The sequence below is a fragment of the Sturnus vulgaris genome, chromosome 29 (assembly GCF_052056855.1).
Source record: "Sturnus vulgaris isolate bStuVul1 chromosome 29, bStuVul1.hap1, whole genome shotgun sequence".
Classification (NCBI taxonomy): Eukaryota; Metazoa; Chordata; class Aves; order Passeriformes; family Sturnidae; genus Sturnus; species Sturnus vulgaris.
This window is the reverse complement of record NC_142271.1, coordinates 3,994,358-4,020,190: the sequence shown is the minus strand read 5'-3', so window position 1 is coordinate 4,020,190 and position 25,833 is coordinate 3,994,358. Positions and strand designations below refer to the sequence as shown.

At 58.6% G+C, this 25,833-nt stretch overlaps 1 protein-coding gene across 3 annotated transcripts; it reads left to right on the top strand.

Annotated features, from left to right (window-relative positions):
- The first annotated feature begins 1,446 nt into the window (after positions 1–1,446).
- On the top strand, positions 1,447–18,582 carry TFEB (transcription factor EB). 3 transcript variants are annotated; one of them, XR_015808730.1, is made up of 10 exons: positions 1,447–1,925; positions 12,755–12,999; positions 13,497–13,751; positions 13,841–13,921; positions 14,484–14,604; positions 14,729–14,785; positions 15,145–15,220; positions 15,616–15,763; positions 16,060–17,973; positions 18,016–18,582. XR_015808730.1 is itself a non-coding variant. In XM_088180258.1 (9 exons), the coding sequence occupies exons 2-9, from the start codon at positions 12,805–12,807 to the stop codon at positions 16,498–16,500; spliced, it is 1,374 nt and encodes a 457-aa protein (XP_088036384.1). In that variant the 5' UTR covers positions 1,447–1,925; positions 12,755–12,804; the 3' UTR covers positions 16,501–18,582. The 3 variants fall into 3 exon arrangements, 2 of the variants coding, with proteins under 2 accessions (XP_088036384.1, XP_014728195.1); XM_088180258.1 differs by having other exon boundaries at positions 16,060–18,582; XM_014872709.2 differs by lacking the exon at positions 1,447–1,925 and having other exon boundaries at positions 12,100–12,999; positions 16,060–18,582.
- The last annotated feature ends 7,251 nt before the right edge of the window (positions 18,583–25,833 follow it).

Below are 25,833 nucleotides of genomic sequence, written 5' to 3'. Positions count from 1 at the left end.
TGGAATTTCCTTCTCCTCCCTTGGATCCGGGTGTGGTGATGAGCTGTGAATGAAGGACTGTGGATCCAGCTCGAGGTTTCCAGGCACTTCCTGAGCTTTTGGATTGCAGCAATGCCAATTGTGTGGTCTTTTAAAATTCTTTTTCATGGGATCCAAATCCCTGCTGGAGAGATTGGGATGAGTGGGAGAATTTCAGGCTGAGCCCTGGCTGGAGGCTTTGGGAACCAGTTTGGAGCAGGAGGAGCTGTGTGTGAACAGCTCCAGGTTCCCTGGGGTTTTTTTGGGGTTTTTTTGGGATTTTTTTCCCCACTTGCCCACGTGTATTTGCAAATAAATGAAGGATTAAATCAGGGATTGAAGCGTCATGCAAAGATACTCAGGCCGAGGAAAGCACCCAGGGTTTGTTCTCCAGGGGTGGCTGCAGCCTCCAAGGAGGGCAGGGAGGAGGGATTTGAGTTGTTTGAGGTTTGGGATGTGTGGATGGCCCCAAGAGGAGCTGCTGGATGCAGGGTCAGGTGGATTGGGATGGTGCAGGGTGCCCAGGGATGACCTGAGCCTGTCCTTGAGGTCCAGCGTGGGTGATGCTCGGGAGATGCAGGACATTGCCTGTGGCACGTGACCACCCCAAAAATCTGCTGTTCCCAGCCAAACCTGCCAGCAGGATGCTCGTGGCCACTGAAACCCCATCCTGTGGCCACGGGCAGGGAGGTGCCAGGGTCACCTGGGGACTCGAGGTGCCATGGGGTGCCCTGGCTGCAGCTGGGAAGGGTCCCCACCGACCCCTCCTGCTGCAGCCCCCTGTGCCAAATTCATCTCACCCCAAATCTCCTGGCACAGCCTGGACCCCAAGGGTCCCGTAGGAAGGGGAAAAAGCCCCCCATGCCTCAAGTTCATTACTCCCCCTCCATGGATACAACCAGGATCCTGGTGCAAGGAGGGCTAAAACCTTGGTGCAAGGAGCTGCAGGATCCCCGTGTGATCCCAATCCAAAGGGATGCAGGATCCCTATAGGATCCCAGTCCAAAGGGATGCAGGACCCCCATGTGATCCCAGTCCAAAGGGATGCAGGATCCTGGTCCAAAGGGATGCAGGATTCCCGTGTGATCCCGGTCCAAGGGGATGCAGGATCCTGGTGCAACGAGCTCTATGATCCCCCTGTATTCCCGGTGAAAAACGAAACCCGATCCTGGTTCACAGCACTGCACACCCCGAACACAGCGCTGCCTTCACCTCCCACCCCATCCCTCCTCTCCCGAGCCGTTTTTGGGCTGAAAACACCCACTTTAGCGAAGGAAAAAAAATTTAAATAAAAATGGGGAGGAAGTCGCCCCATTTGAGGGAAGGAAAGCACCAAGCCCCAACTCCTGCCGTGGCCGGGCGGGGACTACAAGTCCCGGCAGGCGCGGACTGCAGCTCCCGGCGTGCCCGGGGCCGGCGGAGCGGAGCGAGGGCAGCGGAACGGGCCGCGCCGGGCCGGGCGGGCGCTGCTGCTGCCCTCCCTCGGCACGGGGCCGAGCCGGGCCGAGCCGAGCCCAACCGGGCCAGACTGCGCCCAGACGAGCCGAGGAGACCAACCGAACCGAGCCAGGGCGAGCAGAGCCGAGTAGAGCCGAACTGAGCCGAGGAGAGGAACCGAGCGCAGCCGAACCGAGCCGAGCGGGGCCGAACTGAGGTGAACTGAGCCGAGGAGCCGAACTGAGCCGGGCCGAGCGCCGCCGAGTGAGGCCGAACAGACCCGAACCGAGCCGAGGAACCGAACCAAGCCGGGCCGAGCTCAGCCGAGTGAGGCCGAACAGACCCGAACCGAACCGAGCCAGGCCGAGCGCCGCCGAGTGAGGCCGAACAGACTCGAACTGAGCCGAGGAACCGAACAGAGCCGGGCCGAACGGAGCCGAACCACGTCGCTTCCTCGCCGTTCCCCACGGGTGAGTGCAGGGCCGAGGGGTCCCGGGGGTCCCCGGGGAGGGGGAGTCGGTTCGGAGCACACCTTGTGGGGTGCTATGGGGGTGTCAGGGTTCTTCCCCCTGTCCTGCGCCATCCCGGGCCCTTCTGAACTCGTAGTTGCTTTTTTTTCCCCTTATTTTGCTGTAAATAATTCGCACCCCCCCACCCCCCCCCCGTGTCTCTCCTCGCCCCCGGCAGCGGCCCCCGGGAGGCTCCAGCCCTGGCGCTGCGGGGTTCGGGGGTTTTGGGGGTCTCCAGCAGCTCATCCCGGTGCCCCCTCCCCAAAATCCGACGCTGCAGACCCCAGGCAGCTCGGGGGGAACCTGCCCGGGTCGCCTTTCCCGTCGGGAACCCCCCCGAACATGCGTGGGGAAACTGAGGCACGGATGCTCCAGAACACCCGGGGGGTCCCGGGCACCCCCCGGTTTGGGGGACACAAAGTGGAACCCCTTTTGAGGTCTGAAAAGATGGGAAAAGTTGGGATACCTCGTGTCACACGGCTTTTAGGGGGTCACCAAGAGGACACACAGTGTGTCCCCACCCTCCCGGGGAATTTTAGGGGGGCATAGAGGGGTTGCCCCAAGCCTCCATCCGCCGATTAATTATATTCATGAATTAATTGCGAGGCAGGAAAGGATTACGCAGCCCCCAGAGCTTCGGGCAGTCAGATGATGGGGGAAATTTCCTTAAAAAAAAAAAAGAAAAAAAAAAAAAAGAAAGTAGAAACACGAAGAAAATCTGGTGGTTATTGTGCTCTTGTAAGATAAATAAATAAGCCGGTGCGAGTCCGGGGAAAGCAGGGCCCGTTTCCAGGAATCCCGGCGCTCCTGCGTGTTCCCAGCCCTTGGGGCACGGGGGGGAGTTGGTGTTTTTTATATAACAGAGTCCGGCAGGCAGCGAAGGGAACCTTTGGGGGGGTTATTTTTTCTTTCCCCCCCCTCCTTTTCTGTACTTCCCTGCCATGTTTGCTTGGCTTCATGCACGGCTGCTCCGGCTGGAGCTGGGAATGGAGCTGGTTTCTCCCAGCCTGTTCTCGCTCACCTGCTGCAGGAGGGATCCGCTGTGGAAAACCGTGCTGGGGAGGGGAGCGCTGGGAATTTGGGATTGGGGAAGCGGCCGGATTGGGGTGGGGATGGTGGTGGGTCAGGGCGGCACGTGGAGGAGGTGTTTTCGGAGAGATGCTGGGTTTGCTTCCTGAGGGATGCTGGATTCGCTTTCCCGAGGGATGCTGGCCCCGCGTGTTTTCCGAGGGTGTTTTCCGAGGGATGCCGGCCTGGCCTGGCCGCCCTTATCAGTAGGAAACTGCGCCGGGGTGGAGCTGGCTGCAGCGGGGCCATCCAGCATCCGGGTGTTTGGGATGGAGCCGCGATTCCAGCCAGGGATTTTATTGCTTTTTCCACACTTCACAGCGCTGAGTTTGTGGCACGTGTGTGTTGCCGGTCCCCCCTGCCCTGCCCTGCCCTGCCCTGCCCTGGGTTCCCTGTTTTCCCGGAGTGGGGAATGGGAAGAGCCCCTTGGGATGTTTTGGTGCAGGGGGGGACATTCCCAGGGCACAGGGTGGGGTGGCCCGAGCAGCACAACAAACAGGGAAATGGGGCTGGGGAGGTCACGCTGGGGGTGTCCCCCTCAAAAAATCCACAGTGCTGGAGGTAAAAACATCCTCTGGCTCCTCCCAGTTCGTGGAGTGTTGGAATGGGGAGCTGGGGGTTTGATGTGATGGGATCTCATCCCTGGGTTGCTCCTTTCCTGGGGTGCAAACAGCAGGGATATGGAGCTGCCACATCCCTGTCCCTTCTGTGAGGACAAAAAGTCCCGTCTGGAGTTTTTTGGGTGGTTTTAGAGGGCGCCTCGAGCTGGGCTCGCCCCAAGGGAGCTGTTTGGTGACTGCCCTGTGTGGGGTTATCCCATATCCCGGACAAAGAGGAAGTGGCCAGGGGGAAGCAGCGGTGTCCTGGGCGTGGGGCAGTGCCACACACATCCCTGTGGCAGTGCCACCACATGTCCCTCCCTGTGGCAGTGCCACACACATCCCTGTGGCAGTGCCACACACATCCCTGTGGGAGTGCCACACACATCCCTGTGGCAGTGCCACACACATCCCTGTGGGAGTGCCACACACGTCCCTGTGGCAGTGTCACACACATCCCTGTGGCAGTGCCACACACATCCCTGTGGCAGTGCCACACACATCCCTGTGGCAGTGTCACACACATCCCTGTGGCAGTGCCACACACATCCCTGTGGCAGTGTCACACACATCCCTGTGGCAGTGCCACACACATCCCTGTGGCAGTGTCACCACACATCCCTCCCTGTGGCAGTGCCACACACATCCCTGTGGGAGTGCCACCACACATCCCTGTGGCAGTGCCACCACATGTCCCTCCCTGTGGCAGCAGCATCGTGGCTGTCCCGTGACAACTTCCCAGACCCCCTGTTTGCTGTGAGGGATCCCAGGAGGGTCCCAGGACGGTCCCAGGGAGCCAGCCCTGGGTGTCTGACACCCCCATAAAAGAGCAGAGGGTGCTCAGAGGTGCCAGGTGTGCTGTCACCACCCTTCCCATGGTGGCACCACCTCCAGTGAGCTTTTCCAAGCTGTGTGATCCCGGTGTGGAGGCAGCTGGGATCACACTGGTGCTTCCCTGGTCATTGTCACCGGTGCTGTGACACTTGGAAGGGTGGAAGGGGCCATCCCTCCCTGACCACGCGGGGATTATGTGCTCATCTTTTTTCCCCTCTTGCTGGCAAATCCAGGAGGAGCCCTGATGGTTCATCCCTATCCCATTCCGAGTTCGTGTCCCTCCTCCTGGCACTTGGCTCGTGCTTGGAGCAGGTTTTCCATGCGGATTTGCCTGCACGGGGTTCCCTTGATGTGGAATTCCCAGGAATGTGCTCCAAGATGAGCTCTGGATGCTGCTCCTCACCTTCGCAGGAGGCTGAGAAAACCAGGAATGGGGGATGCTCCATCTCTGGAGGCCCAGGGGCAGTTCTGGGGGTGGTTTTGGGGAGGTTTGTGCTGCAGAGCCGGAGCATTGGGATGGGCACGGTGGGTGCTGGGTGGCATCACCTGGCCGGGCTCACCTGGGAAGGGTTCAAGGTCTCCCAGTGCCCCACGGTCCCTACAGGTTGTGCCACCTTCTCTTTAAAGCCTCTTCTAGGAATTGCCCCCGGGGTTTCCTTTCCTGGGAGCGCTTTTGGCTCCAAACAAATTCCCCACACCCTGAGCTCTGCCTCGCTCCCATTCTTTGGTTAAATGGGTGCAAATTCCGGACAAACCTGAAATTCCCAGTATGGGGATGGCCAGGGCAGTTCTTGGAGCCTCAGGGACAAGCGAGGGCAGCAGCTGTGCCGTGCCCTCGGCATTTCGGGGCAGCCACACAGGGTGGGAATATTTTGGAGGAAATGAGGAGGGGGCTGCATCCACCCCACACACACAGGGAGCATTTCCTTACTGCCACGGGGAGCTGCCAGCAGGTTTGGCTGAACATTTTGGGGGAAAAACGAAGCAGGAGAAGGAGAAATCTCAGCCTGGTGGGGAAAAAAAAAAAACACCCAAAACCTCTAGGCTCCTGCACGGGTCCAACCAGCGCAACGTGCCCGGGAGAGGCGGCACCGTGCCAGGGGCTGGGCTGGCAGCGGGGGCTCCCCAGGGACCAGTTTGACCTTCAGGGAGCAGGAAAGTGCCGGGCTGAGGCTGGCAGGAAGGAGGGCACAGCACAAACCTCTCCTGAGCAGGGTAAGCGGGCACGGGATGCCAAGGTGTGTGTGGTGGGGGGGGGAGATGGCGAGCCCCGGGCTGGTTTGGGGCTGTCCCCAATTTGTTTATTCCTGGGGTTGCCCGTCCTGGTTCCACGAGCTCTGCCTGCCCCGAGCCTCCGGGCTGGGTGCTGGGGGCTGGACACGGTGTATTTATAAATATTATCTCCTTCCAGCAGCATGGAGCTCCGAGGGAGGGAGGGAGGGATGGAGGCGGCGCTGGGAGTGCCTCTGGCGCTGGCAGGGGGTGGCTGCTGTCACCTTGTGCTGGTGGCACCGTGAGCTTGGGGTGCGTGGAGATCCAGGGCTGGGTTTGGCAAAAATCGCCACTTTCTGAGATGTTTTCTCCCCCTTTTCTGGGATGCTTCCTTCTCCCTTTCTGGAATGCTTTCTTTCCCCTTCCTGAGATGATTTATCTCCAATTTCTGAGGTGCTTTATCGCCACTTTCTGGGCTGATTTCTCCTCACTTTCTCCCCAGTTTCTGAGATGCTTTCTCCTCCCTTTCTGAGATGCTTTCTCCCCAATTTCTAGGATTATGTTTTCCACTTTCTGGGATGATTTCTCCCCGTTTTCTGGGATGTTTTCTCCCCAATTTCTGGGCTGGTTTCTCCCGACTTTCTGAGTTGCTTTCTCCCCACTTTCTGGGATGCTTTCTAGGATTTTGGAGCGGGTGGCTGTGCTGTCCCAGCCCCCTGGATCCCAGCTGGGAGCCGGGATGTGCCGTCCTGCCTGTTCCCCTGATTGCTCATTTATGCGGGTATTTCAAAAAGCCAACACCCAAATCTCCCGGAATGACCCCGAGCTGGGGCTCTCTCCTTTCCCGGGATGTGGAGCAGGATCTGGAGCCTTCCCATCCCCTCCAAGGTCACCGCGGTCCCCTCCTGTGTCCTGATTAATCACCGTGCCCGGGGTGGTGGCTCAGCCCATCCTCCTGCCTGTTCACACTTTTATTTTTAATTGCTGCGGAGGGGGCAGGGGCTGTGAATTCCCAGCCATTCGGACAGTGATGTTTCAATCAGGGCTCTGCAGCTCCTGCCCAGTTTTGGAGGCTCTGACCCCAAAGTTGGGGCGGTCCAGGGGTCCCCCTGCCTCACCCTGCACCCAAACCTGGCCTGGAGTTGCCACCCTCCCCCATCCCTCAGCTGGGTGGGTGTTTTGGGGGTGAAAAAGAGGATTTTTGGGGTGGGAGAGAGACACCTGAGCGAAGCTGTGTGTGTGTATTATTAACCACGCTCAGCTGGGCTCTCCTGCCCATACCTTGGCACCACCGAGGGGGTTTTTTTATGACCCCTATAATATAAATTCAGTGACATGTGACAAAGGACACTCAGCCCTGTGTGCCATCGGCACCTGATGCTTCTCCCTCCACCAATTCCCTGACCCCTCCTGGGTGGGCCAGGCTTACCTGGGTGTTTGGGGCCAGCCCTGTAAATGTTTTGTTTTTTTTTTCCCCTCGGCCTTTTTCAGGCTCGCTGTTTAACGCGGGGCAGGGAAAACATTTGGCCTCTGACCCAGCGCCTGTTAACAACGTCCTGCTCACGTTGCTGAGATGCCGGGGCTAAAAACAGTCCTGGTGACTCAGTCCCTCGCTGTGCTGTCAACTGACCCCGGCCTGGCTCTGCCAAACCCCTCCTTGGATCCTTCTCCCTCTCAAACTGCAGGGAAGGAGCCTCTGGATGGGGCTGGGATGGATCCCAGGAGCTCTGCCCTGGTCCTGGGTGGGAAGGAGCCTCTGGGATGGTGCCCAGGGATCCCAGGAATTCTGCCCCACACACTCTAGAGTGCAAAGGAGCCTCTGGATGGGGCTGGGATGGTTCCCAGGGATCCCAGGATCTCTGATCCACTCCTGGGTGGGAAGGAGCCTCAGGATGGGGCTGGGATTGGGATGGTTCCCAGGATCTCTGCCCCACACACTCCTGGGTGGGTGATGAGGGGGTGTTGCTGCTCTCCGGGGTTGGAAATGGGGTTATCCTTCTGTTTTCCCACCCATCCTCATCCCAGAGGCTGGATGGGATGTCTGGAGCCTCTGGTCCGACCTCGTGGCCAGTGTTGGTGTTGGCTCAGGGTTTCCAAGGATGGCCCTACTGCCAGGTTTCCCTGTTTGTGGGGAGGAATCCTTTCCTGACCCCCCTGTCCTGCAGATCCCTCCTGAGCTGCCCACCCCAGGCATTCCCTGGGAGATGAAGGATTCTCGCTGAGCCCTGGCACTGGGTGTAAATCGCCCCTGTGGTGGCCTCGCCAAGTGTGGGTGAGTGCCCCAAGGGCGCCTGGCAGGGCCAGGTGTGTCCAGCTGCATTCCTGGCCTGGAGGGAGCACAGGGACGTGGTGCAGAGCAGCCTTGGGCTGTCCCCAGCACTGTCACACGGGTGGCATTGCCACATTGGGGACCAGCTGGAGGGACCCCGGGTGCTGCTGAGCTGTGTGATCACAGAGTGCTTGGGGACCTTAAAGCTCAGCTCATTCCCTGGCCAGGGACACCTCCCACTGTCCCAGCCTGGCCTTGGACACTCCCAGGGATCCAGGGGTAGCCACAGCTTCTCTGGGAATTCCATCCCTCACAGGGAGCAATTCCTTCCCGATATCCCATCCAGCCCTGCCCTCTGGCAGTTTGAAGCCATTCCCCTTGTCCCGGCACTCCAGGCCCTTTTCTCTCTCCATTTTTCTTGTCAGCTCCCTGAACTTTGTCTTTTCCAGCCTCTTTTCCGCCCATAATCCAGGTGCTTGCTCTGCACCCACTCTGGGCACACGGAGGGTGAGGGACCCCTGTGTGCCACATCCCCTGCAGTGACAAGGGACACAAGGGACAGCTTTTGCCTCTCTGCATTTGCAGAGGTGTCCCTGCCGCCCCCACGGGACACACCCAGCCCTGTCTCCCGTCCCTGTGGCTGCATCAGTTTTTCCACGCTTTTTCTCAGCCCTGTTGCTCACTCCTGTGCTGCAGTGACAAAAACAAGCAGGTTTTCGGAGGGTTTTTTTAATTTTTTTTTTTTTTTTGCAACTTCCCCCCCCCCCGCACCCTGCGTGGCTGCTGAAAATGAGGAACAGGGGCTGGCCCAGAGCGAGGGGGAGCTGTGCCCTGCTGGCCCTGGCACCTGCAGGGTCCCCAAGCCCCTGTGTGACCCTGCAGGGTCCCTCAGCTCCCCTGTGACCCTGCTGGCCCTGGCACTTGCAGGGTCCCCCAGCCCAGCCCAGCCCCTCTGTGCCCTGCTGGCCCTGGAACCTGCAGGGTCCCCAAGCCCCTTGTGTGACCCTGCTGGGTCCCCCAATTCCTCTGTGATCCTGCTGGCCCTGGCACCTTCAGGGTCCCCAAGCCCCTCTGTCACCCTGCAGGGTCCCCAAGCCCCTGTGTGACCCTGCAGGGTCCCTCAACCCCCCTGTGACCCTGCTGGTCCTGGAACCTTCAGGGTCCCCAAGCCCCTGTATCACCCTGCAGGGTCCCCCAGCCCCTCTGTTCTTTACCCAGGGAGCTCCAGCCTCATTGTCCCCTGTCCCCACACAGCAGGGGGACAGCAGAGCCCGTCCCCAGGCTGGGGCACACATGGGGTGGTTTTTTGGGTGCATGGCGAGGTGACAGCTCGGTGACATCGGAGCAAAGCCTGGCTTTGGGGATGCCTGCACCCAGCTGTGCCTGCCCGGGCTGGGGTCTCTTGTGCTCCCTCCCCAGCCCTGGTGTTTGAAAATGAAAAACGAGGAAGGAAGGAAGGAAGGAAGGGAAGGCTGGGGCCGGCTGGTGGCGAGCACCAGAGCTGTTTTCACTTCTTTCTTCTCCTTTTCCCTTTGGCTGCCCCTCAGTTCCCAGACCAGTGTGGGGTTTGGGGGGGTGCAGGGTCCCTGCCCTGTGCCTCGGGGGTCCCTGCCCTGTCCCCCCTCCTTCTCCCGGGGGTCCCTGCCCTGTCCCCCCTCCTTTCCCGGAGCTGCTGATTGATTTTTCCGCTCACAGACGGCCACGATCGACCGGGAAATGAAACACGGGAGGGAGAGGGGCCTCGTGCAGTGAGTTTGGGGGTTCTCAGCTCGCCAGGGCATCACTCCCCACTCTCAGAGGGGTGGCAGGAGATGTGTGGCACTCACTGTGACCGTGCCTGGCAGGCACCCGGTGCCACCTCCCCTGGGAGGGTAACACAATCCCCGGGGCTAAATCTGGAAAATGCCTGCGGGCAGCTTGGATTTCTCACCCACACCTGAGTCTGGGGACACTGCTGTGGCTCTCCCAGGTGTTGTGTCCCTTCAGGTGGCACTGGGTGCCAGCACGGGCAGTGGCTCTGTCACCAGCCTGGTTGCGGGGCAGCACCCGATGTCCCTCCAGCACGTCCCAGTGGTTGCTGAGCAGCCACCCCCGTGTCACCACCGGCTGTCACCGCAGGGCTGAGGGACAGCTCGGGCTTGTGTGAAGTCCTGGGAGGGCTGAGGGAGGGCTGGGACAGCTCTGGGGATCCTCCAGCTGGAGCCACCCCCGAGTGCCATCCCGGGACGTTGGGTTCTTGCTGAAATAACACCCGGAGAGGGAGAGCGAGGGAGGGCCAGAAATAACCACAAATAACCGTGCTGCTGAGCAGCAGCAGAGATGTTTGGAAGGGAGATGCATTCCCTGGCTCTGGCCCCACCGTGGGGCTGGGGGTGCTGGAGGAGCAGGGCTGGAGCCTGGGCAGTGTCCTGTGTTCCTCCAGACAGGGAGAGCACAGTTGGGCGGTGGACACAGGCTGGGATCATCCAGATTTTCCCTCCCTTTCCACCCCTCCGTCCCTTTCCCATCTCCCACTCCAGGTCTCCCACCACTCTTGTGCCTCCCTGTTCACCAGGATGAGCCTGGGAAACCTCTCCTGATTTTTTATTTCCCTACCCCTGCTCCTTCCCCATGCCTCTCTCCCACCTCTCCAGCTTTTTAAAAGGGTTCCCAACTATCCTCAAGGGGGGGAAAAAAAGCTGGAGAATTGATTCTTGTAGGTGTTGCAGCCTCCAGCGATAAGCCTGGCTTGAGTTCTCCCAGTAGGGACCAGTCTGGGGCTCCCACTGGTGCTGGGATGGCTCTGGCTCGGTGGGAGAAGCACTGGGTGCCCTGGCAGGAATAACAGGGTGGAGCTGCCGTTCCATATTCCATGTTCCAGCCTTTCCATGGCTGTCCCCGTGGATCAGATGTGTCCCCAGGCTGGGACGTGGGCCCCGGGTCCCCATGCTGTCCCGCTGCCGCCCTGCTGCCGCGGCTGACTCAGAGCGAAAGCAGAAGCTGCTCGGCATTTTGGGGGGTGGGGGAGAAGCCAAGCAGAACCAAAGGGGTTATTTTAAACCTGACCTAATATTCCCCCCCCCTCTTCTCACCAAGCTAAGCCCTGTCCACCCTTCCTCATCCTCATCCTCATCTTGTGCAGCTCTTCTCAGGAGTTTTTGACTCTCCCACCACCCCCCTTTTCTGCAAGGGGACAGTCCTGCAGCCAGGCTGGGTGGTGGCACCGGGGCCAGCAGGGCTCCGTGGGTGCTGTGGGGCACCCTTCTGTGACACCCACGAGGGCCAGCCCTTCCTGAGAAAAGCCTTTTGCCCTTCCTTTCATGTTTAGGGTTGTACATCCCCCGTGGGCATCAGCTTTGGGTTTCCCCGTTAATTCAGCCTTGGTTTGGGGTTCTGCATCCCCTGTGAAATCAGCTTTGGGTTTCCCCGTTTATTCAGCCTTGGTTTGGGGTTCTGCATCCCCTGTGAGCATCAGTTTGGGGTTTCCCCATTAATTCAGCCTTGTTCCATCCTCTGGGGGCTCTCACTGGGGTCTTTTCCAGGGTTCTGCCGTTTCTCATCCCAGTCCCTCCCCGTGCCCCCCTCCAAGGCTGTTCCCGGTTAACAAAACTCCAGCGGATCGCTGTCCCCGGCTCCGGGCTCCCATCCCCCTTCGGCCAGGCCACCATGGCTAATTAATTCCCTTCCCCTCGCCGCTCAATAGCCGCTCTCGAGCTGTGTAATCGCGTTGCTTTGATTTAATTTCCCCTCCGGGTAGCGCGTGGCTCTGGGTGGCTGTCACCGCCCGTGGCTCCTCCGTTTCTAAACTTGCATTTCAACACCAAAAACCTCCAGATTTCTCTGCTGTCCCCCCTCCTGCCTGTTCCCCTCGCTGCTTTCCCTTCTCCTCCCTGCCATGCTGCGCTCCAGACACCCCTCTGGTACCTCCCGCATCCCAGCCCCGCCCGGGGAACCAACCCCGTGGGAAGCCTTGGGGCAGCTCCCGGTGCCCCGGCACCCTCCAGCCTCCATCCCCTTTGTCCGGGGGAACAAGAGGCGCTCTGTGCCGGGCGGGGGCCGCTGCGGGTCCCCCCCGTCCCCGCGCTCGCGTGCCGGCCCCGCACAGAGCTCGCCTTGTTCGCCCCGCGCCGGAGCCCGGAGCCGGGCTGGGGCACGGCCCGGCCCGGGGGGTTCCACCTTCCCCCGGCTCCTGGCACCCGCCGGGCCTTTTCTTCCTGCTTTTCTTCCTCGCTTTCTCTTTCCCTTTCGCTCCCGGGGCTCGTTCTGGGTTCTGCTGGCGCTGCGGTGTTTGGGAAGTGGATCCCGGGTGAGTGCACGGCGCGGGGTCTGTCAGGGTTCCCTTCCTGCCAAACCCTCATTTCACCCCTCTCCTCGTCAATCCCAGCTCTGGTCACCTTTCCCCATCCTCATCCTCAGCAGTTCCCCCTCTGTGGAGCTTCCTGGGGCTGCTTTTGAATTTTTCACCCCTCTCCTCATCAATCCCAGCTCTGCCACCTTTTCCCATCCTCATCCTCATCCTTGGCAGTTCCCCTTCCCTGGAGCTTCCTGGAGCTTTTGACTTTTTCACCCGTTTTCTGTAAGGAGGCAGCTGAGGGTTCAGAGGGTCCGGCTGGGGCACAGCAGAGGGATGTGGGACATGAGGGACATGAAGGACACGTGGGAGGGACACAGCCAGGCTGGGTGGTGGGACCAGCTCCTCTTCTCTGTGACATCCAGCCAGCCCTCCTGCATCAGCCACGATCCAGTGCTCTGGGTGCTCTGAGATGTCTCCGTGCCTCAGCTTCCCCTCTGTGTGAGGCTGTTGGTGACGTGCCATGCTTCCCTGCCAGGGTGACCTGTGTGCCAGGCGGGCTCGTGGCCGCCAGCCCCGTGTGCCACCATGGCGTCCCGCATCGGGCTGCGCATGGAGCTGATGAAGCAGCAGGCGCAGCAGGAAGCGGAGCGGGAGCGGGTGCAGCAGCAGATGATGATGAGCTACATGCAGCAGCAGCGCATGCCCGTGGCCTCCAGCCCCGCCATCAACACCCCTGTCCACTTCCAGTCCCCACCACCCGTGCCTGGAGAGGTCCTCAAGGTACTGAAGTGTCCCCTGTGCCCCACTCTGGGACAGCCCACAGGGTTTTGTCACCTGTACCTGGGTCTGGGACAGCCCACGGGGTCCCTGATGGGTTTTGTCCCCTGTGCCCCACTCTGGGACAGCCCACAGGGTTTTGTCACCTGTACCTGGGTCTGGCACAGCCCATGGGGTCCCTGATGGGTTTTGTCCTCTGTACCTCAATGGGGCACAGCCCATGGGGTCCTTGATGAATTTTGTCCCCTGTACCCCACTCTGGGACAGCCCATGGGGTCCCTGATGGGTTTGTCCTCTGTACCCCACTCTGGGACAGCCCATGGTGTCCCTGATGGGTTTTGTCCTCTGTACCTGGGTCTGGGCCAGCCCATGGAGTCCTTGATGGGTTTTGTCACCTGTACCTGGGTCTGGGACAGCCCATGGTGTCCCTGATGGGTTTTGTCCCCTGTATCTGGGTCTGGGACAGCCCATGGGGTCCCTGATGGGTTTTGTCCCCACAGGTCCAGTCCTACCTGGAGAACCCCACCACCTACCACCTGCAGAAGTCTCGTGACAAGAAGGTGCAGGCGTACCTGTCCGAAACCTACGGGAACAAATTCGCTGCCCACGTCAGCCCTGCCAGCCACTCTCCCAAGCCACCCCCGGCCGCGTCCCCCGGCGTCCGGCCCGGCCACGTCCTGTCCTCCTCAGCGGGCAACAGCGCTCCCAACAGCCCCATGGCCATGCTCAACATCGGCTCCAACCCCGAGAGAGAGGTCAGGAGGTGTCACCAGGCTGCTGGGGACACGCAGGGGTGCTGGCAGGGCCAGAGGAGCCCACGGGTGCTTGTCCTTTTCCTTTTCAGTTTGATGAGGTCATCGATGACATCATGCGCCTGGATGATGTTTTGGGCTACATGAACCCCGAAGTGCACATGCCCAACACGGTGAGGGGGGGCGGTGACAGGAAGGGGTCACAGCCTTGTCCTTGCAGGTGCAGGGGTGGCACAGAGGGGACCGTCTGCCTTGGTGGCAGCCCAAGCCTTGTCCCTGGAGACAGCGCCACCCACGAGAATCAATTCTCCAGCTTTTTTCCCCCCTTGAGGACAGTTGGGAATCTTTTTAAAGAGCTGGAGAGGCATGAGAGAGGCATGGGGAGGGAGCAGGAGTGGGGCGATAGGAGAGCCAGGAGGGAATTCCCTGCCAGCAGCTTCCCCACAGCAGCAGGGTGTCCCAGGTCACATCCATGTGGCAGATCCATGAATCCCAGTGGGATTCATCCTGCCAGATGTGATTCATCTGCCCTATTTTAGATGTTGGCCATGGGAGGGGATCAGCTGTGCCCTTTGAAGTCCTGTTTCCTTTTCTGCTCTGCTGAAAGCTGCTTTAAGGACAAATAGAATTCCTGGGAAGAGAATTCCACCTGCCCAGGCTGTGCACTGCCATCCCAGCTGGGTGTGATCCCGGTGCCCTGCATGGAGCTCACCCAGTGTCCCCTCTGCTTTGCAGCTGCCCATGTCCAGCAGCCACATGAATGTCTACAGTGGGGACCCGCAGGTGACAGCGTCACTCGTTGGTGTCACCAGCAGCTCCTGCCCCGCCGAGCTCACCCAGAAGAGAGAACTCACAGGTACGTCCTGGCCCCAGAGCGAGTGACAAAAACGGGGCTGCCCTGTCCCCATGGGGTGCCCGGGGTGCTGGTGGGGTGAGGTGCAGCCTTGTCCCCTCTGGGTGACACCGTGGGTCTCTTGCAGATGCTGAGAGCCGAGCCCTGGCCAAAGAGCGCCAGAAGAAAGACAATCACAACCTGAGTGAGTCCAGCTCTGCCTCTCCCGACCCCACAGCCTTTCCCCATTTCCTCATTCCCACTTTGTCTGAGCTGGATCCCCCTCCCCATCCCAGCTGACCCTCAGGAAAGGGCCCCTCCTTCCTGGCTCACACAGGGGGGTCCAGGAGACACCCCACTGTCCTCCTGGGGGGAGATGAGACCTGCTGGGCCAGGGATGGAGCAGGGCTGGCTCCTGAGCTTCCTCATCCTGAGCCCCCCAATTCCAGAGGGTCTGGCTGGGACATGAGGGACCTGAAGGACCTGTGGGACACGAGGGAGGGACACAGAGCCTTCCCTGCTCCTGCTGCCTCCTCACTTCCATCCCTGTGCTCTCACCTGCAGTCGAGAGGCGGCGAAGGTTCAACATCAACGACCGCATCAAGGAGCTGGGAATGCTGATCCCCAAAGCCAACGACCTGTACGTACCCACAGCTCCTGCAGGGCTGGGAGCACGGGGAGCACTGGGAGCACTGGGGTCACTGGAGTCTTTGGGATCACTGGGAGCACTGGGGTCACTGGGATTACTGGGGTCACTGGGATCACTGAGATCCTTGGGATCACTGGGGTCACTGGGAGCACTGGGGTCACTGGGATCACTGGGGTCACTGGGATCACTGGGAGCACTGGGGTCACTGGGAGCACTGGGGTTACTGGGATCACTGGGGTCACTGAGATAATTGGGATCACTGGGATCACTGGGGTCACTGGGAGCACTGGGGTCACTGGGATCACTGGGAGCAATAGGGCTTTTTGGTGGAGGAGGGGGCCCACCCTGGCACCCAGATCTATCTCTTTTTCCATCCTGGCTGGCAGGGACGTGCGCTGGAACAAAGGGACGATCCTGAAGGCGTCTGTGGATTACATCAAGAGGATGCAGAAGGACCTGCAGAGGTCCCGGGACCTGGAGAATCACTCTCGGCGCCTGGAGATGACGAACAAGCAGCTGCTGCTCCGCATCCAGGTGAGCTTCCCTGGGCTCCCTCCTGCCTCTGCTCCACCCCAGCCCCACCAGCCCCTCACTCCTGCCCCACCAAGGGCATGCCCAGGGCATCTCCTGCCTTTTTTTTTGGCTGAGAAATCACCGGGAGCAAAGCCTTGAGACAAACCTGATATCTGAGGCTCACTGCAGCCTCGCGTGGATCTTCCAGGGGCTCTTTCCTTGGGGGCTTCTCACTCCCTGCCACCTCCATGAATGTCCCTGTGCCGTGTCCCTGAGTGTGACAGCCCCACCAAAGCCCCTCTGTGTCCCCTCGGCAGGAGCTGGAGATGCAGGCACGTGTCCATGGGCTGCCCACCTCCTCTCCCTCGGGCGTCAACGTGGCCGAGCTGGCTCAGCAGGTGGTCAAGCAAGAAGCCAGCGGGGACGAGGGGACCCTGGAGCCGCTGCTGCCACCCCCAGACCCCGAATCTCAGGCGCAGCCGGCGCTGCCCGTGCCACCCCAGTCCCCGTATCACCAGCTGGACTTTACCCACAGCCTGAGCTTCGAAGACGGCTCCCAGGGCTTCCCCGACAGCCTGGAGCCCGGGCACAGCTCTTCCTTCCCCTCCCTATCCAAGAAGGAGCTGGACTTGATGCTGATGCAGGACACGATGCTGCCCCTGGCCTCTGACCCCTTGTTCTCAGCCATGTCCCCCGAGGCCTCCAAGGCCAGCAGTCGCCGGAGCAGCTTCAGCATGGAGGACACGGACATGCTGTGATGGGGAGCTGCTGGGGCAGCGCCTGCAGCGCCAGCTTGGGGGTGGGCAAGTGCCAGGACACTCCTGGCAGGAGGAGCCCAATCTCACCATGCACTTGAACCTTCCCAGGAGTACCTTTCTCTATGCAATGGGGCTGGGGCCGGGTGCCACCGTGTCTTTCGCAGCTTCTTTCTGCCAGGAGCGGGGATGGACCTTCCTGGCCTTGCCGTGGCGCTGGCCTGACTGCAGATTCCACAGCCTGGGGCTGAGATCTCGGCTGCTTTGCCTTTCTGGCCTCACCCCCTTCCCCAGGGTGGTGCCTCAGAGCCCCCAGGAGCAGAGGGACGATGCTGCGAGCTCTGTGTCCGATTTGGTGTCTCCTCACCTTGCTCTGGGATCTTTTATCCCCACCCGGTCTTCCCCAGCCCCTGGATGCTTCCCAGTCCATCCAGTTCCTCCTTCCTGGGAGCACCCGCTGCCTCTGGGGTCACAGGAGGGTGACAAGGTGTTAATTAGTGTGTGTTCATTAATATACCCGCCAGGGCTGTTGTCTCAGGTGGGTGTTGAAGGTATCCAGAACACCTGGGATGGGGGGTTTGATGCTCCACCAACCCCCTGCTGTCACCCCCACCTCGTGGGGCAGCACCCACCACCCCAAAACCTCTGGGCGAGGCTTCCAAGTGACCCCGAGCCTCCTGGAGGTGTCCCTGCCCTGTGACACCGAGCCCCAGCTCTTTCCTGCCAGGATCAAAGGGTTTTTCACTTCTTTTTTTTGGGGGATACTTCTTGCAAGTCCTGCCCCACGTGGGCGCGAAGGTCCGGGCTGTGACCAGGGAAGGGTTTGTGCCACCTGCCAAACCTGGGAGCTGCTGCTCCCACCTTGGAGTTTGGGGGTTGTTTGTCTTCCCAGTGTAACCAGTTTGTTCTGCAGCTCTGTGCTGGGGAGCTCCTGACTGCCCAGTGCAGCTGGGAGGGAGCTGGGAAGGGCAGGGGAGCACAGGGAAAATCAAAATCCTCCCTGGGGTTATTAAAGGAGAGGAGAGCCCTTGGCCATTGTCCCCCCTGCTGTCCCTGTGGGGCTGGGGGTCCCTCCGTGCCCCCCATCCTGCACCTGGGTGTCCTGGGAGGGGACAGAGATGCCAGGATTTGGGATTGGAGGTGGGGGACAGCCCTGGAGAGGAGCCTGTGGGACGTGAGGGTGGGGGGAAGTGTGGAAGGTGGGAAGGAAGAGGGAGGAGGAGGAGTTGGAGCAGGGCAGGGAGCAGGGAGGGACCTGAGGGGACTCTGGGTGACCTGAGAGGGGCTCCAGGTGACAACAGAGGGCTTCAGGTGACCTGAGGGGACTCTGGGTGACCTGAGAGGAGCTCCAGGTGACCAGAGAGAGATTCCAGGTGACCTGAGGGGACTCTGGGTGACAAGAGAGGGCTCCAGGTGACCACAGAAGGGATCCAGGTGACCAGAGAGGGGCTCCAGGTGACCTGAGGGGGGCTCCAGGTGACCACAGAAGGGATCCAGGTGACCAGAGAGGGGCTCCAGGTGACCAGAGAGGGGCTCCAGGTGACCTGAGGGGGGCTCCAGGTGCTCACCTGGAGAAGAGAAGGATCCAGGAGACCTCTGAGCCCCTTCCAGGGCCTGAAGGGGCTCTGAGCTGGAGGTCTGGGGGTGTTCACAGGAGGCCTTGGCACCCTTTGTGTGCTGCCATCAGTGCCTGGAAAAGAGAATTGTCCCCACCAGGGTCACCCCTGGCCGTGCTGGGGACCTGGGGGTGTGGGAGAGTCACGGATCTGTGCCCTCCAGAGGGGCTCCAGGGCAGGAAATCCCACGGGAAATTGGGATTATTGTGGCTTTAGGGTGCCCTTGGGCAAGGCCTGGCCACTGCTCAGCACGAGATGTCTCCCCTGGCTGTGAGTAAACAGTTGTGGATTATAATTACTATTTTTTTTTTTAATCTTTTTGGGAGTTTTGTTTGTTTTTCCTTTTTTTTTTTTTTTTTTAATGCACTGTGCTCTGATTAAAAAATTTTACTACTGTTTTATAAATAAATGTATAAAAGAATGAACTGGAATGGAAGAAGAATCATTAAAAATATATTTATTTACAACATCCTGGAGCGTGGCAGCTTCTTCTTTGTCCTGGAGGCTGGATCAGCATCACCTCAGGGTTCTGCAAAATCCCTCTGGGTGCTGCTCCAGGCAGGTTTTGGGGACTCTCCTGCCCAGTGCAAGGGGAAAAAAATTCTAATTTAAAGCGTCCTGCTTAGCCTGTGCTTGGCAAAACTTATCCCAAGCCACGTCTGCAGCTCCTCAGCCACGTGCCAGGTTCCCCTGGTGTTAAACACACACAGGAGGGGGAAAAAAAGCAAGAAAATCCACCTTAAATTAGACTTCCCAGGCTGGAAAATCACAGGGGTTTATCTTGGAAACTTTATTAAAAGGAGAAGGAGGGGAAAGAAGAGTGAGAAGAGGCTGAAGGTGGAGGTGAGGGGGAGAAGGAGCGAGTGGTTCCAGACACTTTAGAAGAAAAAAAAAAATTAAAAAAAAAAAAAAAAAAAAATCCCTGATTTGATTTATCAGGGGAGTGTGAACACTAAATAGAGAACAACGCCTGAAGTGTGAATTATTTCCTATATTAACACAGAGAAAAACTGATAGCCTTTTCATGTCAGGAGAATAGCACACGGGGAGGGAGGGGAGCCAATGACATTGTTCCAGCTCGGGCTTTGCTCACTCTTTATCAGGCTGAGATCAAAATTTATTCCCAGGATGAGGCCTGAGGCCCGGCTGAGGCCCTAGAGATTTTTAAGGGCCTAATTAAGAAAACAGGATGAAAATGGCGAAATAAGAGGGCAATTTACTTCTTGCAGAATAGGGAGATCAAATCAACTTATGAGCAATTAATGTGCACAAGGAGAGAATAAAGGGATGCCGGGATATGGAAGAGGGGCCTCATTTTAATGACATGCTCTGGTGTTGGCATAGAGGATTACTCTGAAGGTCAGATGGAGATTGAAACGACCTTGCAGATTCTTAACCCTCCTTCCAATTAACAGAACCAACTCAGAAATGCAAAAGAGCCCGGCTCGGAGCGCTGTCATCTTTATGTGCTGCACGGAGGAGGGGGGAAAATAAAATTATAAAGGGGAGAGAGAGAGAGGAGGAAAGGGCTTTCCTGGGCTTCCACAGCACATGGAGACCGGAGAGGAGGCTCTTAATGACAGTGGGAGAGCCGGCCTCGGAAAAATCGGGAAAATTGGAAAAATCGGCTGAGAGGGGGAGAGGAAAGGGAGGGAGAGCTGGATGGGCCGGGGGATGAGGGGGTGACGGGGTGTGCCTGCCAACCGGGATGGACTGGGAGGGACTGGGGTGGGCTGGGACGGACTGGGATGGGCTGGGGTAGGCTGGGACGGACTGGGATAGACTGGGATGGACTGGGACGGACTAGGATGGACTGGGTTGGGCTGGGACGGACTGGGATGGACTGGTATAGACTGGGATGGACTGGGGTGGGCTGGGCTGGACTGGGATGGACTGGGATGGGCTGGGATGGACTGGGATGGAGTGGGGTGGACTGGGGTGGGCTGGGACGGACTGGGATGGACTGGGGTGGATTGGGATGGGCTGGGACAGACTGGGGTGGACTGGGATGGACTGGGATGGACTGGGATGGAGTGGGGTGGACTGGGGTGGGCTGGGACGGACTGGGATGGAGTGGGGTGGACTGGGATGGACTGGGGTGGATTGGGATGGGCTGGGACAGACTGGGGTGGACTGGGATGGACTGGGATGGACTGGGACAGACTAGGACAGACGGGGATGGACTGGGATGGACTGGGATGGGCTGGGACAGACTGGGATGGACTGGGATGAACTGGGATAGACTGGGACAGACTGGGATAGACTGGGATGGACTGGGGTGGATGCACGGAGTGCCGGGACGGGGACAGCACAGGAGCCACCGCTGTCCTGGCCGCTGTCCCACCGCGCTGCCCCTGGCGCCTTTCCCAATTCCGGGATGGTTCCCATGGGAAGGAGGAAGGATGGGGACACCGGGAGGGGGCGGAGGGGACCCCGGGGAGGGGACCCGGGGCCGGGAGGGTCGGGACGGCAGCGGCGAGGCTGCAGCGGGGCTGAGCAGCCACAAGAGAGAGCCCGAAGGTTGCGGAGGAGCCGGGGCTGGGCGGGATGCGCGGAACGGGAAAAGGGGAGATCCCCAAGGCTCTGGGCTGCTCCGGGTCCTGGACGCCGTGATTTGGGCTCTGAACCCCCAAATCCATGGGTGGGGGTCAGGTGAGAGCCCCACCTGCGGAGCTGCCTCAGCCCCGGGCTCCGGCAGCAGCAGGACCTGGAGCAAATCCAGAGGAGACACCGGGACATTCCCGGGGCTGGGAGAGCTGGGGGAGCTCACCTGGACAGGAGAAGGATCCAGGGAGAGCTCAGAGCCCCTTCCAGAGCCTAAAGGGGCTCCAGGAGAGCTGGAGAGGGACTGGGGACAAGGGATGGGGGGACAGGACACAGGGAATGGCTTCCCAGAGGGCAGGGCTGGATGGATGGATGGATGGATGGATGGATGGATGGATGGATGGATGGATGGATGGGATATTGGGAAGGAATTGTTCCCTGTCAGGGTGGGGAGGCCCTGGAATGGAATTCCCAGAGCAGCTGTGGCTGCCCCTGGATGCCTGGAAGTTCCCAAGGCCAGGCTGGAGCAGCCTGGGACAGTGGGAGGTGTCCCTGCCATGGCAGGAGGTGGCTCTGGATAAGCTTTGGGGTCACTTCCAACCCAAACCCTTTTAGGATTCTTTGTGGCGGCTGCACCACACAAAGCCCAGCTCTCCCTGGAGACTGGGGCTGGAATTTGCTGGGAATTTTGTTCTGGGGCTGACACCCTCCCAGACCAGGAGCAGGGGATTTGATGCTCCAGGCTGCAGCCACATCCCCTGTGCTGCTCCAGGTTTAAGGTCTGGGTTCAGTTCTGTTATTCCATGCTGTCTGAAAACAGAGATCCATGGAAAGAGAGCTGGGAATTCCCAGCACCAGCTTTTGGATGTGTCTCCAACCCCCTCTCAGGTGCTGGTGGCAAGTTGTTTCTCCAGCCCCTCACAAAATCCTCCTTTCCAGTTGTTTCTCAAATCCCAGAGCATTTTCTGCAGAAACTTTTCTTGGTGAGGGAAAGAAAAAAAAAATCTTTAATATATCAGAGGATGGGCTTGATCCTGAAGGAAGAAGGAATGAGCAGGAGCCAAACCATCCCTCAGCACCCCTGGAGATGTCAGAGCAGCACAGAGGGAAAATCAAAAGGTTTCACCCCAAATCTTGGACTCTCTGAACTCATCCCCAGTGGCCCCGTGGCATCCTTGGCACGGGCCAGCCCAGCCCTGTGCTCTGGAAATTCTGGCTGAGTTTTCCTTCTCCCACCATTTCCTTTCTGGCTCCCTCCGAGCCTTTTCCACGATTTGATTCCTCCTGCTGCTCCTTCCCCACCTGAGCCCAAAGCCTCGGCCCTGCTGCCTCTCCTGGGGCTGCTGTGGGATGAGGTCAGGAGGAAGGGATGGATTTTTCAGGTGGGGGAGCAGCCACAGAGCTCCCTTGGCTCCCAAAAACCAGAGCAGCTCCTTGCAAAGAAATCTTCCTAATAAACAAAGAGAGACTGGAAAACCTCTGATGCCTGGCCAGAATTTTATTCCAAAGAGAATAAAAAAGAGTTGGTCCCTGACTGAGTGTCTGGCTGGTCTCTCCCCGGGTGTGTTTGGCCTTCTGCTTTTCCACCAGCAGCTTTTTAAGGCTGTGGGATTGGGGAGCCTTTGGGATTTTTTGGGGAGCCCTCGTTCCTGGTGTAACAGCTGGGAGGATTTCTGGAACTGGTTTGGGGTTTTTGGTTCTGTGGGGTGAAGGATGGTGGAGCTGGGAAGAGAACGATGGATGTGCTGGAAAATAAGGGAGGGAACTGAGGTGCAGGTGGAAAATTCCTGCCTCAGTTTCCCCAGCAGCCAGGGGAGGACACCGAGGGTGACACAGGGAAATGTCCTGGCCCTCCCTGGGGGTTCAAACTCCCCCATGGGCAAAACCCCAGCTCAGACCATCCCGAGGTGCTGGGAGAGGCTCAGCTCTGCCTCCCCTGTGGATCTGCAGGAATTTTCAGCCCCAAATCTCCCCTGGAGCCACCAGGCCTGGCAGGGCTGGGAATTCTGCCAGGGCAGCTCTGGCCCCACAGACTCCCAGCAAAATCGGGATTTTCTGTGCCTGCTGCTGGATTTACAGCCCTGGATGCTGGGGCAGCTCCTGGCTGGATGTTTGAGCAGTCACAGAGTCCCTGCCACCAGGACAGGGGACAATGGGGTGGCTGAGCAGCAGCAGAACCCCAGGGCACAGCAGGGCTCGGGGGTGCCTCCATTGTCCTGGTGTTTGCAAATCCCGACGGGAATTCACTTCTGTCGCACTCACTGTGCCACAGGGACACCCCAAAGAGGTTTTTATGGACACACAGAGACCCCTTCTCCCAGCAGGCTGCACCCCAAATCCTGGCAATCTGCTCCCTCTGCCTGGGAGCCTCCTTAAATCCCAATCCTGGGATTTTCCTTCTGGGAATGTGGGATTCCTCACCCCAAACCCCTCCAGGCTGGGTGGGAGCCACCCTGAATCTCCAATCCCAGAATTTTCCTCCTGGGAATGTGGGATTCCTCACCCCAAACCGCTTCAGGCTGCACCCCAAATCCTGGTAATCTCTTCCTCTGCCTGGGAGCCACCCTGAATCCCCAGTCCAGGGATTTTCCTCCTGGGAATGTGGATTCCTCACCCCAAACCCCTCCAGGGCCCTGCTGTGAGTTTGTCCATCTCCCGTGCCACCCTGGAGTTCTTTTCCCCCTCTTCCCCCAGCGCTCTGGAGCTGGTTTAATCAGCTCTGAGTTTTCATTTCATGCCTTTCTCTCTCTCTCTCTCTCCTTTTTTGAGGGGGCAGTGAAATTTATACAATATTTAAGCAGCATAGTGGAGTCCTGGAAGATATTATTAATGTAAAAGGGACAGGCTGGAAATGCACTTGAACCTGGTTACAATTAGAGGGTGATTTTTCTAAAGGTCAATGAATTCAGATAATATCCACAGGGGGGAAAAGAAATTTAATACCTTTTTAGTGAATTAATTAATTATAATATTATATCAGCTTGGGGTTCTTTTCCAGAATGATTAAGGGAACGATCTGTCTTCGGAGAGGCTGGGGGAAGTCAGGGAGCGAAGGAGAGACTGACAGAGGCAAAGGAGAGAGGGGGAGACTTTAATGGGAGAATAATGGAGCCTTTTCTTTCCTTTAAAAACTTCCTGCGTTTCCAGGCCACATGATCCCTGCCTGCCCGGCTGCACACCCCTCCCTCCCAGCCTCTCCAAAGCTTTTCTGGAGGGATTCTTCGGAGTTTTCCACCTTGCCAAAGCTGCTCTGGATGCTTCAGCATCTCCAGGGCTGGATGTGGTGCCAATCTCTATGGCAACTCCGTCCCTGGTGCCACCAGCAGCGTGCCCAGGGCTGGCAGAGGGGGTTGTGGCCAGCTGGGGGTCCCCAGGAGCCACCAAAATCCTTGGTCTTGGCTTTGCTGCAGCCCGGGGAGCCCTGAGCCCCCAGCCCTCAGCGGTGCTGGTTTATCTGCAGCCCAAGCCGAGGCTGGAATTTACACTCTCTGCTAATCCAGCCAGCCCCAGAAATTAATTACGGCCTTGTACATTAAAAATTAACATAACCTTTCTGGATATATGTTCTTATGGCACAGGAGTGGGCCAGAGTCCCTCGGCTGCCTGTAATTGGAGCTGCTTTGCTTCTAATTCTTTTCCCCCCCTCCCCGGCCTGTTTTTTAGAGATGTGGACATTTGAACTCATTAATCACGAGCCTGGTAGCTGGTAAAGTTTAAGGGGTTTGTAATTGCCTCTGCTGCTGGCAGAGTTTGCAGGGAAGGGGGAGATGGGGGAGATCTCCTCCCTCCTTCCTTTGGGGGGGTTTAAAGCTGCACCCAAGGGCCGGGGTGGGAAAAGGGAAAAAAGAATTCCAGCCACTCCTGGACATCCTCTGTGCTGGGATGGGCTGGGCCCCAAAAAAACTCACCAGGGCTTGGCTGGAGGAGAGATGGGCTGGAAAAGGCTTTGGCAGAAGTTGCTGTGCAGTTCGAGGAGCTACTTTTACACTAAATTAAAAGCAACTTTAAAATTTTTTTTAGGGATTACAGCACATCCCCACCCTTCTGAGGAGCTCCAGGCTGCAGAGATCCCAGCCCAGCAAGGGGGATGGATGGATCCAAAACTGGATGGTTTGGGGGTGCCCCAGGCTCTGGGGCTGCTCTCACTGAGGAGTGGGAACATCCAGAGCAATGTGATGGGATTGGGATGCCAGGGATGGTTTGTGCCTCCTAAACCAAAATGTGTCCTGGGCACCAAGAGCCTTTTCCTGCAGGGATTTGCTCTCTGCTGCTGCAGCATCATCACAGCCTTGAGCTTCTGTCCCTCTGGGATCCCCCTTCCTGATCTCCCTCTGAGAGATTTTCCCAAAAAAAAAATAAAAATCCAGCCCTGGGTGATGCTGCTGGGTCGTGGAATCCTTGGATTTTTTTGGGTTTGAAGGGACCTCACCCTGTCCCAACCTCTGCCATGGGCAGGGACACCTTCCACAATCCCTTCCTCAATCCTTTCCTCAATCCCTTCCTCAATCCTTTCCTCAATCCTTTCCTCAATCCCTTCCTCAATCCTTTCCACAATCCCTTCCTCAATCCTTTCCACAATCCCTTCCTCAATCCCTTCCTCAATCCTTTCCTCAATCCTTTCCTCAATTCTTTCCTCAATCCTTTCCTCAATCCTTTCCTCAATCCCTTCCTCAATCCTTTCCACAATCCCTTCCTCAATCCTTTCCACAATCCCTTCCTCAATTCTTTCCTCAATCCTTTCCTCAATCCCTTCCACAATCCCTTCCACAATCCCTTCCTCAATCCCTTCCTCAATCCCTTCCTCAATCCCAGCGTGGCCCTGGACACTTCCAGGGATGGAGCAATCCCGAGGAAGGGGATTTAGAAGATTTTGTGCTCTGCTGGTGGCTCAAAACTCCCCCTGTTCTCCTGCTCCTCCCAGGAAACGTTCATCCTTCATCCCTCCTCCTCCTCCTCCTCCTCCACTGCATCCAAGAGGATGGAGAACTTCCCAGGCCTTCGGGCACATCTCCTCTCCCCTCCTTCCCCATCTCTCCTCAAAACCCCACCATCTTTCATCAAACCAACCCTTTCATTCCTCTTTCCTCCCCCTCCAACCCCACCACCACCCTCCCTCCTCCCTCCCACCACCTCCACCTCCCTCCGCCAGCCAGCGGCTGCCGGGAGAGCGCCAGCT

Bases quoted from the DNA above. Each gene is read 5' to 3' on its own strand.
- TFEB (XM_088180258.1), top strand. From the start codon at position 12,805: ATGGCGTCCCGCATCGGGCTGCGCATGGAGCTGATGAAGCAGCAGGCG. The intron at 14,786-15,144 runs GTGAGTCCAGCT...TCTCACCTGCAG, and splicing joins GAAAGACAATCACAACCTGA to TCGAGAGGCGGCGAAGGTTC. The intron at 15,764-16,059 runs GTGAGCTTCCCT...TCCCCTCGGCAG, and splicing joins AGCTGCTGCTCCGCATCCAG to GAGCTGGAGATGCAGGCACG.